The 20,231-nt window shown below is 39.7% G+C and overlaps 1 protein-coding gene across 1 annotated transcript in view; it reads left to right on the top strand.

Moving 5' to 3' along the window:
- The window catches only part of BBS9 (Bardet-Biedl syndrome 9), a 567,629-nt gene that overhangs the window by 465,437 nt on the left and 81,961 nt on the right, over positions 1 to 20,231 (top strand). Inside the window, exon 20 of the mRNA XM_056118050.1 lies at positions 18,833 to 19,055. Within this exon, the coding sequence (XP_055974025.1) occupies positions 18,833 to 19,055 (223 nt within the window). The remainder of the gene's footprint in view (positions 1 to 18,832; positions 19,056 to 20,231) is intronic.

Raw genomic sequence — 20,231 nt, forward strand, 5'->3', positions numbered from 1 at the left:
ATACAGATTTAATGCAGTCCCCATCAGGATACCCATGATACTTTTCAAAGAAATAGACAAAACAATCCTGAAACTCATATGGAACAATAAACCCCCCACAAATAGCTAAAGCAATCCTTGGGAAAAAGAAGATGGGTGGCATTACCTTCCCCAACGTCAAAATTTACTACAAAACAGTAGTAATTAAAACAGCGTGGTATTGGACTAGAAACAGACCCACAGACCAATGGAACAGAGTTGAATATTCTGTCACGGATTCTCAAATATATGATCACTTAATCTTTGATAAAAAAGAAAGAAACATGAAGTGAAGCAAGAAAGTCCCTTCAGCAATGGTTCTGGGAAAACTGGACAGCTACTTGAAAAAAAAATGAACTCAGACCTCTAAAGGCAGCCACAAAAGTCATATTAAAGTGGATGAAAGAACTCAATATCAGATCTGAATTCATAAGCTTCATGGAGGAAAATGTAGGCAGAACCCTCCATGACATTGAAGCTAAAAGCATTTTTAAGGATGAAACACAACTGACCAAGCAAATGGAAACAAACTTAAACAAATGAACTACATTAAACTAAGACGCTTATGCACCTCAAAATAAACAGTAACCAAAATATAGAGAGAGCCCAGAACGGTAAAGAATATTACCCAGTATCCATCTGATAGGAGTTAATAGCCAGGATATACAAGACACTAGTAGAATTTTACAAGAAAGAAACCTCCAACCCTATCAAAAATGGGGAGAAGAAATGAACAGAAACTTCCTCAAAAAAAGAAATTCAAATGGCCAAAACGCACAGGAAAAAATACTCTACATTGCTAATCATGAGGGAGATGCAAATCAAAACAACAATGAGATATCATCTCACACCACAGAGACTGGCACACAACAAAAAAGAACAAGAACAACTAATGCTGGTACAGACGTGGGAAGAAAGGGACGGTCCTTAACTATTGGCGGGAATGCTGACTGGTCCAGCCTTTTTGGAAAACAATATGGACAGTCCTTCAGAAACTAGAAATTGAGCTTCCATGTAACCCCGCAATACCATTTCTGGGAATATATCCCAAGGGTGCAAAAGAGCATGGTAGAAACGACATCTGTACCTGTATGTTCATTCTGTCTGTTCACAACAACCAGAATCTGGATACAACACGAGTGCCTGAGAAGAGATGACTGGTTGAAGAAACTTGGTACATCTACACACTGGAATACTATGCAGCTGTTAGAAAAGATGAAGTCATGAAATTTTCTTGTAAGTGGATGATCATGATTTTCTTGTAAGTGGAGAATATCATGCTAAGTGAAGTGAGTCAGAAAGAGAGGGACGGATATAGAATGCACTCATTTGTGGAATATAAAATAACATAATATGAGACTGACACCCAAGGACAGTAGACCCAAGGGCCAGGAATATTGTTCCATAGTTGGAAGCCTGTCTCACAAACTGAGGGGAGAAGGCAGATGGAATGGAGAAGGGATCACTAAATCAATTATGGTTGGAGGGATAGTTTGGGATGGTAGACACGTGCTAAAAGTAGATAAAGGATCAAATGTGATAGCCTCTCACTATCTGTATTGCAAACCATAATGCCCAAAAGTAGAGAGAGAGTATAGGGCCAATTGTCTGCCATAGAGGCAGGAGGAGGGTTGAGATGGGGGTGGGGGATACTGGGGACATTGGTGGTGGAAAATGTGCACTGGTGGAGGGATAGGTGTTTGATCATTGTATGACTGAAACTCAAACATGAAAGCTTTGTAAGTGTAACTCATGGTGATTCAATTAAAAAAACACAAAGTTAAAAGCCAGCAAAATTAAATAAATAAAGCATTTGATCAGAGTCATTGAATTTCCAATGCAGTATTAAAATTACCTTCCTTGATATGCTTGATTTCTATGGGAAATGCTACTTCTGCTCAGGTCTGTGAGGGGCTTAAGAACCCTAAGGAGCTAAAGTGTTTCTGGTTTGAGTCTGAGAGAGGGAGTGCTTGAGTTGACTTGCATGCTTTCTCTTCTGTGAGGCTGTTCAAAGGCCAAAAGCTGCAAAACTGTGCATAGCCAGGTCTTCTATTCAATCGTTTGTTGGTTTATTGAATATTTGATGAGCACCTACTGACTCAGGAATCATATTCCATGCTTGTAACATATCTTAGCACATACTCCTGTATGGATTGCCTTCAGCATTACAAGCAAACATACTCTACTCAGCCATAAACTTACTGACTTGTCTTGGCACCCTCTTGCCATGTGTAGCTAAATTATAGTTTAAATGGTGAACTGAAACAATATTAAACTTTTGCTCCCTCAGTCTCATTCTCTGTATTTCTTTTGTTCAGTAGCCACAGGACAGTGCAGATTCAGAACGTTTTCGTCTCTGAAGAAACTGCTGCTACATTAGACCAGCCATCATTAAGAGGATTTTGTCCATTAGGTTAACAACTCTTGCACACTTTATCAAATGAATGGAAATCAAACTGGACGCTCACATTAAGCCACTTCAGGGTGTTTATTTTTCCTGTTGTGGCCTGAGCAAATCTTGTGTGTGATAATCACTCTGAAGATCTTCTCTCAGGAACAAGAGTGTCCCTGGGGTGATTGAAGCATCTCTGTAGAGAGGAGGAAGACGCTGGTATACATGTTGCTCTTCCCACTTCAGAGCTTTGGTGAACATTGGAATCATTGTGAGTTCTTTCCTGTAGAGCTAAAATATAGTCTCAGAGCCCTTTTCAACAAAGGCTTCTAATATCACCTGAAATAGGTGTGCAGTTGAGCTCTCTTTTCCCTTCTTGAGCTCTGTTTAAAAAAAAATCTGCTCATTTTCCTAGTGAGCAACCAGAATGGTTTAGATTCTTTTCTTCTTAATTTTTAATTTTTTAATAAATCACTGTGAGATACAGATACAGACTTACAAACTTTCATAATTACGTTTCAGTCATACAATGATCGAGTACCCATCCCTCCACCAGAGCCCATTCTCCACCACCAATGTGCCCAATATCTACTGATTCAGACTCTTTATCATAAAATGCAGTGGATGGCAAGGAGCAGTTTTGTATTTCCAGTAGACTGTCTCAGACTAATGCTCTGCAGGTCCATGTGTGTTCCCACTGAGCCCATAGGGTCTCTCAGTTCCGGAAAAACAGGGCAGTAATCTGGGGGCCTGAAGACCCTCGGTTATGGAGTTTGAAGGAGTACTGGCACATTATGTAGAATCATCTCTTAACTTCCCTTTTCTTTCTAAGTGCATTTAATTAAATAGCCCTTAGTAGATGTCAGGTCTTACCTGAAAAATTTTTTTAAAAAAGGAAGCTTTTTTGGGGTACTTTTTGTGTTTATTTGACTTGCATTATTTATTTTTTAACGTATTTTAATTGAAACACTGTGAGATACTAGTTACATAGTTGTTCATGATTGGGTTTTGATCATACAATGTTCTAACACCTTTCCCTTCACCAGTGTACATCTTCTACCACCAATATCCCCAGTTACCCTCTTTCCACTGCACACCTCCAGTCTGCCTTTATGGCAGGCCGTTTTCTCTCTCTCTCTCTCTCTCTCTCTCTCTCTCTCTCTCTCTCTCTCTCCCCCTTCATCCCTCCCTCCCTCCCTCTCTCCCTCGCTCCTCACACACACACTCTCTCCCTCTTCCACCCTCCCCCAGCCTCTTTTGGATATTATGGTTGCGGTATAAGTACTGAAAGGTTATCATGTATATCTTTTTTTTTAAATTTTTTGGTATTGTTTCTGAGTTCCCTTCCCTCATGCTCAACTTTCAGTCCCCCTGGGAAAGTTATGATGGAAATTTACATCCACTGGAGAAGGATATTTAGACTTTTTGCCTTAATTTTTGATTGATTATTTCTTTTACAAACTGATAGGGAAAGAGAAGCTTATTTTTAACATGTTCAGCGTGGCTCATGTGAGAAAACAGATGTTCACAATAGGAAACTCCATTGTGTAGAGGGATTATCAAGGCTCAGTTGCAAGGCCTAAGGACTTGTGCGTCACAGGTCACATCTCATTCGAGGGCCATTGTGCCTCTGTCTGGGCTGAGTGATGACCGAGATGCTAATCATTACTGTTATTAACGACTTCTTCTCAAAAGGCAAACAAGAGGAGGAAGTCTCGTGCAGTATCAAGCCTGCCTTTAGGACTGTTAAAGTATCATCATAATTATAACTGTCTATGGGAACATTGCGCAGAAAGTAAATATTTTGGCGATTCCCATGATCTTAGCCAACAAGATAAACATGAAAGAATTAGTTTCATGTTCATAATGGCCGCATGCTCTGTTGTTGCCAGTTAGATTCAGCTGACATTATATAATTGTGCGGTATTCTTCCTTACCAGACTTGAATAGAAGGAATCTCAGAACATTTTGTATTACTTCTTGCTACTTAAAAAAAATGGAAATATATCAGCATATATGCCAAATAGAAGAAAGTATGGAAGTGGTGATGTGTAATTTTTTTTAATTTATGAATTTCAAATTTGAAACATGTCTTCAATAGACATACTCAATATTATTTATATGAAATTTAATATAGAGGCTAAAGAAATGAACAAGAATTTATTAAGTTGTACTTCACTCTCGCTGCATGACACTTTTGTGAAAAAAAATAGTGACATAAAGAATTTACTAAATGAATAAAATTCAAGCAGTCACAATGATGATGAGAATAAAGTGTGTCATATCTTCATCGTGCTTGCCACTTTGATCCTGACCTGAAAGAATATAAATTCAGTTCCTGAAAATGCCTTTACCACACCTAGCTTGGGTCTGCTAATGACAGATAGGATTTTTTCACTTCTTTTTTATTAAGATACCATGATTTGCAAAGTTACTCACAGTTGAGTTTTAGGACTACTATGTTCCAGCATCAGTCCCACCATCAGTGTCAACTTTCCTCTGCCCGTGTCCCCAGGATCCTTCCACCCTGAGTGTGCCTCTTTGACAAGCACTTCTAAAAGTTTGGTTGTGGTGATTCAAAGGAATTAGACGTTTCTGGACATTGCCTTTCTTGGGGAGTGTATGCGTGGGTACTGGCATCTCCCTATTTAAAACCAGTATTTCCTCTGTGCTGTGGCCACATGTGGCTCTGTAGCCATCAGTGCTGTCAGATACTCTGTCCTGCTCGTATTTCTTTGCAGATGTTTCTGAAAGCCCCTTATTATTGCTGTACTACCTCTTCATTATTCTAGCTGGCTTTCCATAGAGCAGCTTGATGGCCCACGTCTCTGGATTTTTGTGCCTTGCATGTGCTTGTAAGCCCACCTTAATCTGTCACATGTTCACATTTGTTCCCTTCCATGGTTCTTGCATCCCTGCCTCAGATCAGCTCCACTACAGACACGAGTCTCTTGGTCGCACTGTGTGTCCTTTCTAAATCTTATGCACCATGACTTCAAAGAGGCGACTCTTCTTTTGTCTAAAAAGCTGGCCTTCTGTGTATGCAACCTTCTCTCCTTCTAGCCTGGGCTTGTGTTACTTTTTTTTTCTTCACCTAAAATAGTGTCCTCTGTTTACTCCTCCATCCACCATCCACCGTCTTGAAGAGGAAGATCAATTTTCATTTCCTTCTTATTTACTTTGGCTTTCAGGCTCTTGCAAATTTCACTTGGAGGTACAATGTAATTTAGCACTCATTATACGCTCTAAAATGATCTTGGTGTTTGTCTCGTATTCTAATTAAGAGTGGGACAGATTATTCTAAATCTCCACAGAATGAATGCAATTAAGCTTATAGTTGGATATCAGTATCTATGTTTGCCTGATGCTCCATTTATTTTAATAATATTCGCCCCATTACAGAGTCTCCAACAATAACAGACTCCCCTTTTTTTGCAAGTAATCACAAATATGGGTATCTGTAGGAACAAAATTTTATCTGTACAAATTATTAGAAATATAGTTGGGCTAATGGCTAGATCACCATGGTACACACATATGTATTTATTTGCATATCCTGCAGTTAAAATCAGTAAGTACAAAAATTTTAATCTTACCAGTTCTGGGTGTATGTAAATGAAATCATTGTCATATGTAATATGTAATTGTATTATTACATATGTCATATGTCATATGTAATAATCATATGTAAATGAAATTATTGTCATTTATACCTATACTGATTTTGTCAGTATAGGTATAAATGACCCATCCTGGCAGCCGACCTCTGCTACCCAACCACTGCCACACTCCCAGCAGCTTCCCAGACACTCAGGCCGAGCCTCATGCATGAATGAAGTCCCATGGAATCCAGATAATGTGGAACTTCATGACCTTGGACTCTGGACTCAATGGGACTCTGGAACAGAGATCCTCTGCCTGCTTCCCCTGGACTCTGGAACAGAGATCCTCTGCCTGCTTCCCCCGGTGACTCAGGGATCGCACCCAGAAGCCACACCCTGCCAGCACCAGATAATCTCCTCATCAGCCAGCCTCCAGAACTCAGGATGCTCCTCCCAGACGGGAGTATAAATTGAGGTTCCCAGAACCATGCTGCTGACCTCCGCGCCAGGCTGTGGGGTGGGTGAGAGGCCTCCCCATCCCAAGGGACCCATCCCCAGCAGCTTACCTCCACCACCCAACTACCCCCACACTCCAGGCAGCTTTCTGCCACTTCACAGCCACGTGACATATTATAAGACACTTACTACCTGTTTTCCTCTATTACTACACCATATCTGATGGGGTTCAGACAGTAGGCAACAAATAATAGAGAAAAATATATGAATATATGCCTCTCGGAGAGCCCAGCAAGCTACCAAGAGTATCCTGCCCACAGTCTCAGATAACGTTTATTAATTCACAGATAGTTTCCATGTTATTCTAGGAAGAGGAATAAAATGAATCAGTCGAATTGTTTTGATCAAAATGTATTTGAATCAACATATAGGATATTTGAATCAGAATATAGGAGAAATCCCAACAGCACTTTTTGCCTGTACTTATCTGTTTATGCATTTTAATTTTTACACCATTGATTATTTTTATACATTCTGATATTACCATCCAAGTGCAAGCTACTTGAGACAGTAGGCCCCATGCTTGATTCTTAAATCTCTTATCTCTTTTTAGAGTCACAGTACTTGGTGCAATTTGAACCCTAAAGAATTTTTATTGTAATAAAATTAATAAATTAGGACCAGGAAACATACCTCAAAGGAATGGAGTACAGACCTTGCGTGTGTGAGGCTCTGAGTTTGATCCTTGACACCACATGACCCCCTGAGCACTTCCGGGTATAATATCCTAGTGGCCCTGAAACTGAAACACTGTCTGGGATGGCTCCAAAGGCCTCAACACCCTGGACCCGAGCAAGGAGCTGCTGGGCCCACACTGCCAGGCTGAGTATCGCTGGGGTATCCTGTGGCCCTGAGCACACTGGGTAAATACCCATAAAATACAAATACCATGGATTTGACTGTAGACACTCCAACTAGTCCTTCACTGTGTGGACAAAGATACTTGAAACTTGAATCAGCATCCAATATACAGACCACCTCATGGTGTTTAGCTTTGATGTGTGTGATGCTCTGCAAACCGCTCTTCTGGCTTCACCACCATGAAGACTGTTACCAACACTGAGTAGTGTACAGCCCAGTCATGCTGGGTACCATTTTTCAATGATTTTTCTCCAGATTTTAATTCTACTGAAAAGGAAATAGAAATGGAAATTTTGTGTGCATACCTTTCTGTCACTGTTGGTGCGTCATTGGTCACCCCAACTAAGAAAGAAGGTCAGTGCATCTTAAAATAGTCCAGTTTCTGGGTGGTCCTGAAAGCTCTAAACTAATTAAAGGAAGGAGAGAGAAACTGAAAGAACAGGATTTTATACTGCCTTATACTTAAATTGGTGGTTTCATGTATTTTTGGACATAGTCCTCTGAATTTTGTCATTCCTTATTTTTTGAGATTGTTAAGAACATAGTGTTGCCGGAATGTGTCAATGCATTTAGCTAATGCCCATGGTTCTTCTCTCATTTCAACCTCAGTAGTTTCCCCAATTTCTTTAAGATATACTTGGTCCTTTGAGAGTCTGAGTCTTGATCCCATAGGTCTTTTTCCCCTTATTCTGGGGCTGGTGCTCTGGAGCTATTTGCTGCTCTGTACTCAAGGATTGTACCCAGCATTGCTTGGGTGACTGCAGTGCCAAGAATTGAGCCCAGGACTTCCCAATGGGAAGATACACTCAGCCTGATGAGCTTTTATTCTAGCCCTCCCTTATGTCTTATGCCTCCATTAACAGAGTGACTGGTCCAAGCATCCTCAATCACAAGTCCCTGAAATCCCCCTTTATAATCCTGACTCTCTGGAGTCAGTTCTGACCATGGCTTTATTTGGGGAACAGAGTCATTCTTGGATATTGTTTTGTTTTTCCTTTTTTTTCTTTTTTGGATATTGTTTTAGTAGGGTGCTAAAAGCTTTGCTGAGTTTTCTTCTCAAACTGTCCAAACTGGCAGGGATCATATGTTTTTAAAAATATATGTGGTAAAATTTCATTTATTCTTCTGAGGATTGTGCAATTAGATAAAGAAGCTGACTTAAATTTTGATTCTGTGAATCAAAATATAAATTTTGATTATGTTCATTGTGACCATACAGTTTTTCTTGAGAGAAGAGATCATGTGATATTTTATAATGTTCCATGTTCTAATAAAAGGATAATCTGCTAAAACTAGGTTGAAAGGCACATAATGAACTGGGACATAACTGCTCTGTAGCGGAGTAGAGTGGTCACAACGAGGGCTTTAGAGCTAGATAATCTGGGATTCTACTACACTGAATCCTCCACTTTTAATAATTGAGTCAAATACCTTACATCTAGAGCCTTAATTGGTCTTAAAATATATATCTGGTAGATAATGGTTAGAATCCACCAAAATAAAAATTATAAAATTCTTAGCATGATTTGCTAGAAGCAAGAGTGCCTAAATAGTTTTGACTCATGTGATTGTTGTTTCTGCTGCTATTATTCATGGGAACCAATCCAGAAAAGATAAACTTTTATAGACAAGACTCACAAGTAAGAATAATAGCTTGTAGTTAAGTACCTGCAATTGCCAAATCTACTTCATTAAGTCTACAAGCACCTGTCAAGGAAAATTACTGAGTATAAGACCAAGACACAGCTAAAATAATTTTCCCAGAGAAGTACTGGGAATTGAGCCGAGTCTTCTCATGCATGCACTTTTCATGGCCCATGCTGCCCCTGACAAAGAAATATATGAACAAGCATGGGTCACAGTGTGGAATGGTGAACACAGGTAGAATCAATGCTATATGGAGGGCCAGGTAGCTAATGACCTCAGGTAGAAAAGCAACCCCCCAGCTCAAAAGTTACTTCCTGAGCTCCCATTTTCTCCTGTATCTTGGGTCATTAACCACTATTTTGTTAAATTTTCTATATCTTCAAATGTATATTTTACATGCACATATAATACACACTCACACACATATGCACACATGCACACATATTTATATGTTTGTGCATATGTGATTTTGTGTGTGTGTGTGTGTGTGTGTTTGTGTGTGTTATTCTCAGTGGAATAATTGGTCAAAATGGTCTAACCTACAACCCCAGAAGCAGATTTTTCCTAAAGTCTTCATTATCAATTTTTCCAGTCAGCTTTTTTCGTAAGTTGCTTCTTAATAGTACATCAGACTAGAAACCTTTTCCTTGAAGCAAACACTAATGTTTAGTAAAAGGGACAACTAATGTTTTGTCTTACAACTATGACTATTCAGAAGATAGTTTCATGATAGTTCAGATTACCCACTTCTGCTCCTCTCTAAAAGCTCTGAGGTCAGGATGGGAGTAGTGGTCAGGTACAAATTTCTCTACACGCCTCCCCACACCCACAAAAAAATGCTTTAAAATGGATCAGTGTAGGTAGGATTGAAGGTTGTGCTTTCTGCATAGATTACTGCTCTATTCTCTATAAGAAGCTTTCGATTTTCAGCAGTAGGAGACAATTTGCTTGTTGTAACCCGTTGTACTTTTGGTTGAAACCTGAACTCAATTTTTGCAGATTTTTGAATATGATAAAGACAGAAATTCTGTGTGTTCACTAAGCAACTTTCAGTTTAAGATATATTAAAAAAAAAAGAAAACAGAGTTCTTTGTAGTTAGGCAAAGGTGAAAAAAATTAAGCTGGACTTTATGGTACTTAATTAAAACTTTTAGTACATAATTAAAAACTGTTTAATGTAATCTTAAATTTATAAAGATGCTGTATAGGACATATAATTTGGTTTTATTAATTTTTAATGTAATTTTGTAAGTTAATTAATTACATTAATTACATGGGATGTAAAAACAACTCCAGAGAGTTGTTTTTAGTTTCAAAGGTAACCAGCATAAGATTTTGAACCTTCTTTGAATGCTTATCTTCTTTTGGAAATATACTAAACCTAGATAAATTCTGGAAAAAAAATACTTTATCTGCCGAACTATTTAATTGGTAAGTTTTATTTGTCTTTAAAGATAATTTTTCTTGATATAGTTTCATTTTATATAAAAAAGATATGTGCCAAAGTTATTTTATCTTTAATGACCCTCTTTTATGTAGTCACTATCACTATCACTATCCTCCCGTTGTTCATCGATTTGCTCGAGCAGGCCCAGTAACATTGTGAAACTTGTTACTGTGTTTGGCATATCGAATACGTCATGGGTAGCTTGCCAGGCTTTGCTGTGGGAGCAAGATACTCTCGGTAGCTTGCCGGGCTCTCCGAGAGGGGCGGAACAATCGAACTCGGGTTGGCCATGTTGGCTGCGTGCAAGGCAAATACCCTACCTGCTGTGCTATCACTGCAGCCCCCTTTATATAGTCATTTTTCATATATCTTGGCTGAGTATAATATGCTGTGATGGGGGCTGGAGCAATAGTACAGCGCCTAGGGCATTTGCCTTGCATGTGGACAACCTGGGTTCAATCTCCAGTATTCTATATCATCCCCTGAGCACCACCAGAGTAATTCCTGAATGCAGAGCCAGGTGTAACCCCTGAGAATCTCCAGCTCCGGCCCCCAAACCAAAGATATATATAGATATAAAAATAAAGATATATATAGATATATGTATATATCTTATAGTTCAAAGTAATAATAACTATAAGACTACACAGGTGGTTATAAATACCACATTTTCTATTGTGAATATTTAGCAACTATCAAGAGGAAATTAATTTTTCTTGATATAGTTTCATTTTATATAAAAAGATATGTGCCAAAGTTTTCTTTACCTAAAACCTTGCCTATTGTCACCCCCTACCCTTGCCTGTGGTTTCTTTAGAGGAATTTCCTTTTACCTTTTCTCTCTCCTTTCTCCCTCTCTCTCTCTCTCTCTCTCTCTCTCTCTCTCTCTCTCTCTCTCTCTCTTTCTCTGTTTCTCTCTCAGTTGACTGTGTACTTATCCAGTAATAAATGTTTGCTACCATGGCATTTTGTGGTTTTTTCTTAAACTATTATAGTCAAGGATGTGGTAGTGTTTCTATTATAAACATAAGTTTGCAAGAGGTTATAATTTGTTTCAAATACCGGTTTAAAGATGTTACTTTGCACATTGAATTTCAACAGTCTATTTATATTTTCTGAATTTTGAAAAAGCAGTATTTTTCCTTATTCCATATATCTTCTACATAAGACTTCAGAGTACACTTTCATTCAAATAAGAATGGCATGGCAAATGATTATTCCTGTATGGAGGCCTTGGCTACACTTTATAGAGATGAAGTGATTTATCCAAAGTGAAAAAATAAAGAAGCATCTGAGGTTAAATCAGAACTCAGAAGCTTTCTTCCTCTCAATTTTCATTCTTAGTTGGCAGAAGTATACTCTTTATTTATATTTTAGTTCCTTTGATACCCTAGGCAACTGACTTTAGGAACCTGATCAAACATTTTGCTTCTGACTCTTCTTGATAAGCTACTTGCTTGTACTGGAAATCTGGCACCACAGTGACCAATTCACCAGGACTATTAGAGCAACAAAGTCAGAAACTTCTCAGACTCTCTGCTCTCTATATAATAAAAAACATAAATCAGTTCCCTTTAATCAGTAGTGGGGGGGTGGGGGGAAGCATCGGAGAGGTGAGAGCTGCAATTAAAAAAAATTGACTTGAGATATGACAGGGATATAGAGAGGAACTGGGACCTGCGTGGGTGCAGGAGTCACTCCACAGGAAGAGAAACAGAGAAGCCACCTAGAGAGATGAACCACTGGAGGAGAGGCAGAAGGACCTCAACCAACAGGTCCAGTTTCCTAGAGAGGATATTTCAAGAGTAAGGCAACTTGTATCATTGAAAGATAATCCTTTCTGCAGAAGAGTTGGGGGAGTGGTTAAAGTTGTGAGCCCTTACTTGGTTAGAGAAACAAGTACACATACAAACAAAATCAGCAAACACATACATTCGTCCCCAAAGCTGACAAGGACTGAAAGAAGTTAGACCAGTAGTAACATTTCCCTTTTCCTGTTGCTCCTATGACAGCTGAAGTTATTTAACTACACAACTGCTGTGACTTCCTAAAGTCCTTTGTAGGTCAACCTAAGACTTTAAGAGTGAGATTGAGGAATTGAGAGCTAAAGTCAAGTTGGTTTCTACTGCAGAATTCATGGTTAGTAGTTGCGTTCATTCCAAACTTCATTTTATTTTTTTCCCAAAATTTATTTTATTTAACCACCGTGAGTTATAAAGTTATTCATAGTTGGCTTTTTGACATATAATGTTACATCACTGATTCTGCCACCAGTGTAAACTTCCCTCCACCAGTGTTCCCAGGTTCCCTCTCCTACCACCCTCCACCCTCCACCCTCCACCCCAAGCTGCCATCTTGACAGACATCTTTTTTTTTTTTGCTCCAACATATTAGTTTTTTTTTTTTATTAGTGAAACACCATGAGGTACAGTTATAGACTTACAAATTTTTGTGCTTGGGTTTCAATTATACAATGATCAAGTACCCATCCCTCCACCAGTGCCCATCCTCCACCACCACGGGTCCCAGCATCCCTCCCATCCCCCATTCCCCCATCCCACCTTGCCTCTGTGGCAGGGCATTCCCTTTGTTCTCTCTCTCTCCTTTTGGGTCCTGTGGTTTGCAAGAGAGGCATTGAGTGGCAACCATGTTTGGTCTATAGTCTACTTTCAGCATGCTTCTCCCACCCTGGGAGGATCCTCCCAACACCCTTTATTTGGTGCTCTCTTCTCTATCTGAGCTTTTAACTTTGTTTATTAAAGTTTGGGTCTCGTGATGTCAGTGTTGTTGACTCTGCGGTTTGGATATTTAGCTCTATCATTCCTTAACACCACTGATGTACTTGAATCCTCTTGACCCCTGTCTCTGTTGCTTCTCATCTATCTCTTCTCCCCTTTCCCTTTACTCTGTTTCTTTCTCTTCCCTGTAATCTGGAGCTAAGGGCGATCTAAGCATCCTCCCTTTGAACCATTGTATTTCCTCATCCAGTTCCCTAAATACAACATAGAAATGACATCAGCCTGTGTTTGTCCTTTTTCTGGTTTACTTCATTTAACATGTTATTTTGTAGTTCAATCCATATTGCAGCAAATTGCATGATTCCATAATTCTCTACAGCTGTGTAGTATTCCAATATATATGTATATATATATACATATATATATATATCCTCTGATACAGATCATACAGATGTCCATGTTATTGGACATCTAGGTTGATTGCAGACCTTGGCTATTGTACTGAGTACTGCATGAATAATGGTGTGCATGTGTCCTTTCTGTCCTAGGGGTAGATAACCAGGTAGGTCAATTCTAAGTTTACTGAGGAATCCTCCATACTGTTTCCCATAGGAAATGAACCAGACAACACACCCACCAGCAGTGGATGAGAGTTTCTTTCCACCACATCCCCACCAACACAAATTGTTCTCATTATTTTTGATATACAGTTATCACTAGTGTGAGATAGTATCTTATTGTTGCTTTGATTTAGATTTCCCAAATAAATGATCGTTAATATTTTTTCATGTGCCTGTTGGCTATTTCTTGGTCTTCCTCATTTTCCCAAAATTAATTTTGCTCATTGACAATTAGAAGAAGCAAAATATTAGTTTGACATTTCATTTTAAAGGACAAAAATTTAGGTATGTGGTGTGTGTGTATACATGTATGGATGTGTGTGTGTGTGTGTGTGTGTGTGTGTGTGTGTGTGAGAGAGAGAGAGAGAGAGAGAGAGAGAGAGAGGGAAAGTGTTGAGACATTAAAACTTAGTAGTATACTTATAAATTTAAGAACTGAAACTAAAAGTTGTGGATTCAAACACCAAATAGGTGGTTAAAATAACTTATCTTTGTTTGGGGGCCACACCCAGCAGTGTTCAGAGTTTACTTTGACTCTGCACTCAGGAATAACTTGACAACTTCTGGTAGACTCCAGGGACCATATGGGGTGTTGGGGATTGAATCTGGGTCAGCTGCATGCAAGGTGTGCTCCCTACCTCTTATACTATCACTCTCGTCTCCAAAAAAACTTTAAAGTTCTTCTCATTTTAGAGAGTTGACTCCCACATGGATCTCTTGTATATTTCATCAGGTAAGTATGAAACATGTTTGATCAGTGAATGATAACATTCACTTTCTAATAAGTGAAACTTATTTCAAAGTTTTTATTCCCTCATAAATATCACTTTTTTATTAGCATACTTGAATTTATGTAGCAGTTCAGGCCTTAGAAATAATAACCCTTATTTTAGTAACAATCTTTCTGTAAAGTACTGGCATTATTCCTCATTGTGTTAAAGAAATATCCATGCAAAATACCTAAACATGACGTGGTTAGGACTTGATCTGTAAGTTGGCAATTGGATAGGAAATTCTGTAGAACCTTTATATTAACTAAGTGCCATATCAACTTACAATTATCTTGTATGCTACTGTAACCTATTTGAGGAAAAAAGTTTGTTTAGATGAATATGGTCTATAAATAATAGGAACTGTAGTGCTGAAATAACACACAAATGCCAAATTATATACAAAGAATCTTTCCAATGTATACTTTACATGTCTTTATTAATGGCACCAAAAGTAACTTTAAAATATGCCTTCTCCAATGACAAATCATTTGGTCTTAATTTACTCTTCCCACTCTTGTTCAGATGCAATTATATTTTAGTTCTTTTTTTATTGTGATTTTGATGACTATATCTCTGGAAGGTTATCATTCTTTAGTTAGTTATTTATTCTTTAGTTTTCTGCTGATGCTGGTGGTAGAGATAATGATGATGGTAGTAGTGGTGGTGAGGGGTTGTGTGTTTGTGTGCGTGTGTGTGTATCCTAACGATCTTTTTAAAAGTAGTTTTAGGTTTATGTACAAATTAAGCAAGAACTATAGCAAGTTCCTGCCTGTTGTCTGTCTCTTTGCCTATCCTGTTCTCCCTGTTAATAACATCTTGCATTAGTGAAATTTCTTTGTTCACACTAGTGAACCAAAGCAGATAAATTATTATTATTTTTTTTATTTTTTGCTTTTTGGGTCACACCCGGCGATGCACAGGGGTTACGCCTGGCTCTGCACTCAGGAATTACTCCTGGCGATGCTCGGGGGACCATATGGGATGCTGGGAACTGAACCCGGGTCGGCCGCGTGCAAGGCAAACTCCCTACGTGCTGTGCTATCACTCCAGTTCCGAGATACATTATTATTAACCAAAGTTCTTGGTTTACATTTGAGGCTTATTCTTTATGTCCATAGTTCCATGGGTTTTGACAAAGGCATCCACCATTATATTATTGTACAGAATAGATTCACTGCCCCCCCAAATCCCCTGTGCTCCAGCCATTCAACCCTTACTCTCTAGAAGTCCTTGAACTCCTTATTCAAGCCTGCCTCTACAGTTTGGTCCTGTCCAGATGTGCCACAAAGTTCAGTGACATGTGATACAACCTCGCCATATTGTCTTCTGAACTTCTGTCCTTCTGTGTCCTTACCTGGCTTGATAGTGGGTTTCTTTTTTTCTTCAATAAAATCCCATGGTTTGGATGTACCACAGTTATTTCTCAACTCATCTGTTGCAGGACAGACAGTTGCTTCAGTTTTGTTATTATAACTGTTATTCAACATCTATGTGCAGATTTTTGAGTAGATGAGATTTTTTTTTAACATTTTCAGATAAATACTAAAGTGCAGCATTGCTAGAACATAGGCTATGAATAGTTTAACTTAATAAGAAACTACCAAACTGTTTTCTAGAGTGACTGGAGAGATCAGGGCTGGAGAGATAGTCTAGTGTATAGGGTGCTTGCCTGGCATGTAAACAAAGTGACTGTCATTTGGTATTCCCACTAGCAGTGAGGGAAAATCCCTTGTGCTCCTCATCATCACCAATATTTGGTGCTTAGTGCTTCAGGTTTCAATCATCCCAATAGGAGCACAGCAGGAAACTCATTTCTGGTTTAATGTGCAGTTCCTTGATGGCCTCTGATGTGGGGTATAAGCTTGTCTTGCCATTTCTGCTCTGGGTTAATTCCAGGGTAGGTGATGCTTTCTGAAGGAAGGCTATTCTGCCTTCTGTATTATGTCATGAGACATTTCTTTGTAAAACATTATTCCATTATTCAGCCTCTGGAAACTGCACCCACTGATCTGTGGTATTATGAGATTCACTCATGGGCGCCAATCGAGTTGGACAGTTCTGCTCAGACTTCAGTTGCTTTGCAGTTGCTTTGTGTTGTCCTATACTTCCAGCCCCTGCCAGGGGTCCTTGGGTTCAGTTTGGGGTTCTCTTCTTTGCTGTGTAAATTTTTAAGTGTGTAAAACTGGAGAGTATTCAAAGCTAAGTGGTCAGAATGAAGAGAAAACTTGAAACCATGTTTATACAAGGAAGAGCTGGAGGAACAGTGGATGTTTATTCTGGAGGAGAGGGTTACAGAAATGATGTCTTCTCAGATCTCCAAGGCTGTCATGTAGGAGAGAGGTTTGATTGATTCTGCATGGCCCGGGTTGGTGGTAGGCAGAGGAAGGGCCAAGGAAGGAAGCACTGGAAAGGCATTCTGCTGGTGATACGTGTGCCTGAAAGGAGAGACCTGCAAGGTAGCTACCTTGAGATTGAAGGTAGTCATGACCAACCTAGGTAAACAGCTGCTCTTGTATTAAAGGCCCTGTGAAAACCCCAACTTTATATGATCACTCCCAACTTTAAGATGCTGATTCTGTATCTCTCAGTATAGCCAATGCATTTTTTCTCTCACCCCTCTACTTACCAAGCACAAGTGCTAACGGTAGAAACAGTAATAATTTGTGCAGGGCAAGACATGCTGTGAGGGGATAGGGTGCATGATTTCTCAGAGTCCCAGAAGAGATCCACAAATTTAATCCATGCATGATCAGGGCTCAATATTAGCTGAATCATATGTGGACATTGCCCCCCCTCTCCCCCAATGAATCATATGAGGCATATGCAGCGGGAGAGCCACGTGTTTGTGGATACCTGGGTGAAAGCATGGGTGAAGGTGGATCGGAAGAGAAAAGGTCTGGAAATCTCAGACAAACAGAGTGCACCTTCTGTCTATTGTAAGCTGGGTGTGTAGGTGAGCGGTTGAAGTGTAGGAGTAACCTGATCCTGTTTTCATATCTGGCAGGAGGTGCAGCTGATAAAGTTGGGATGGAGTGGTTGTAACTGCCAAGTATCCAGAAACTCCTTCTCCTGTCTGCAGTCTTTCACCTCTTCTCTGCAGGAGTCAATGATAATGAATTCATTTGTTGTCTCCTTTCCTATTTTACCAGATTTCTAAGCACATGCCGTCTCGGTCTTCGTTGTCTCTGAGTCCAATGGACACCTGGACAATAACATTGTTATTGTTAGATAACATAGAAACAGCATTTCTGTATGTATAGATGTATATAAAACAGACCTCGTTAGCACATCCACGATGTGCTGTTCAGCATCTCCAGATGCCCCCAGAATCTAACTAGTCATCTTAGGGACTCCCCAGAAATGGTTGTGCTAGATTATAAACAGACTTGGTTAGCTTCTAGTCCTCTTATGGCCTGAGGGACATATCTCTTTGTCCCAGGCCTGCTGGTCCTAGTGCTTCCTATAACAATGACAGGGCCCCTGCTCAACATCCTTAGTCATCAATTTGGGAGGTTCACAGTGCTAAGCTGTCACTGCACTTGAGGACCTTGCTGCACACCCCCAACAGAAGTAGGGGTAGATAGCCCACTTCTTTATTTGGGTCAGATTTTTTTTTTTGTCTCCTGGGCAGCAGTCACATTTTTTTGTCTCCTGGAACTGGGACTTGATCTACTCATGTATCGTACACAATGACTCCTAAGATTAACTCAGCCAGTTTCTATCTGCACACCTAACAGCTGTGTTGCCAATAGTTATGAAAGACTCTCCCCGAGAAACATGAAGATCCTCCTTGTCCTGGTCAACTCTTATTCAGCAGACTGATGAGGCAAAAAGCAGGTTCAGTTTACCTTGCATCATGAACTGACCTGCATCTGAGAAAATAATTGTTGCTATTTTATTATTTATGTCTGGCTCAGGACTGACTACTATTATATACCGCCTCATTTATTCACTCCAATCCTTGGAGGTACAAACTATTCCCATTTATAGGCAAGGCTGATACTAAAAAGAATGGCATACCTTACTCAAGGTCAAACAGCTGACAGGATAAAATTCAGAACCAGACTCATCTGGAATGTTCCAGACATCAAACCCTTCCCAAATCCCTCACACTTGGACATAAACAGTCATAAGCTGTATAATTTTACTGATGAATAGTCAATACTGATTTGGCTCATTTGGCATCTGTTCCAATTGAACGTTGGTTTTCACATCTAGGGATGGGAAGAAACAGTGGACGCTGCCATTTCTCACCTTCTAAAAACCTGTCTGTCGAAGAGCTCAAAGGAGCAGGCTCTGAACCTCAGCAGCCACCTGGGCATCCCCAAAGACACCAGCCGGCTGAAGAAACACATCACCTTGTTCTGCGACAGGTTGGCCAAAGGCGGACGTCTCTGTCTCAGTACCGACGCTGCTGCTCCACAGACCATGGTCATGCCAGGTAAGAACCTTTGCACTCCCTAGACACAACTCTGCTTCCCCCAAATTAAAGGAATGTGCCTGTGGTTGCATTTGGGGTTTACATTTCATATTAAAGTGATGATAGCCAAGAAAATTGCTTTCACGTTTCCCCTCAGATATCCCAGGGTAACCACTTGGATAAATATTCTTGGGGTATTTGCTTGCTAGACATTTCTAGAATGGTATGTCTTTTTCTTTTCCCTCCTCCCCTCTGCTTTTAAGTATATGATCCATTTTGTTTTTTTCTTCTAACCAATAAAAATGGATTCACGAATAAAACTATTTTTAAAGAAAAGTTGTACTAAATGTGATCTCGCGATACCATATTTCACAAATGTAAATAGCATCATGCAAGCAGCTAATATGATCCAGATGATTCCTGTCTCTTCTGCTGTTTGCTCGCATTGTGGTCCTCAGAATAAGAGGAAGAGACAAAGAAAAGACCAGGACAGGCGATGTCAGCAGATTTCGGGATTGAGATCCTGCTTGCTCCTTCAGGGTAGACGGGTCCCCGCTTTGCAACATCGAAGTGGGGTGAGGCATTCCTGGCCTCACACTCTGACCATTTCTCCCTCTGCCAACAGTAAGGCCATATGGTAGATGAACTTGTGAAATGCGGCCCTTGTTGCATTAGTTTGCTCTTAAATCAGGACCTAAGCATGGGAAGTGAGGTGGTGTTCCCTTTTTCCTTCTCTCCTGTCTTTGAACATCTCATGCTGATGCTCTTTCTATTGCTCCCATTCCCCCTCAATCAGCAGTCTTAGAAGTGAAAAGAAATGCAAGCAAAGACTTTTAAAAAGTTAACTGTAGAGCCAGCCTACTGTAATTTAATAAGCACAGACTCTGGAGACAGACAGATCAATGTTTGGGGCCTGCCTTTATCCTCTACTGCATATATGACCTTGGGAATATTACTTAACTTCGCAGTTTTCTTACTTTTTGAAAGTGGGTAAATAATGCTCCCTTGTTCCAAGGTCTATGGATGTCTGTAAAGCACCTAAAGAAAAAATTGCTTGGAATAGAGGTACACTCAAAGCATTCAAATATAATAATTACCACCCTCTAGATGTGTGTCTAAGTTAGTTTCTAAATTGTTTATGGGAAAATAGCTAGTTTGGGGTCATGGTTCTCTCTTGTAATGTTTAAACATTTTTTT

Source organism: Sorex fumeus, unplaced genomic scaffold, assembly GCF_029834395.1.
Source record: "Sorex fumeus unplaced genomic scaffold, SorFum_2.1 ptg000037l, whole genome shotgun sequence".
Lineage (NCBI taxonomy): Eukaryota > Metazoa > Chordata > Mammalia > Eulipotyphla > Soricidae > Sorex > Sorex fumeus.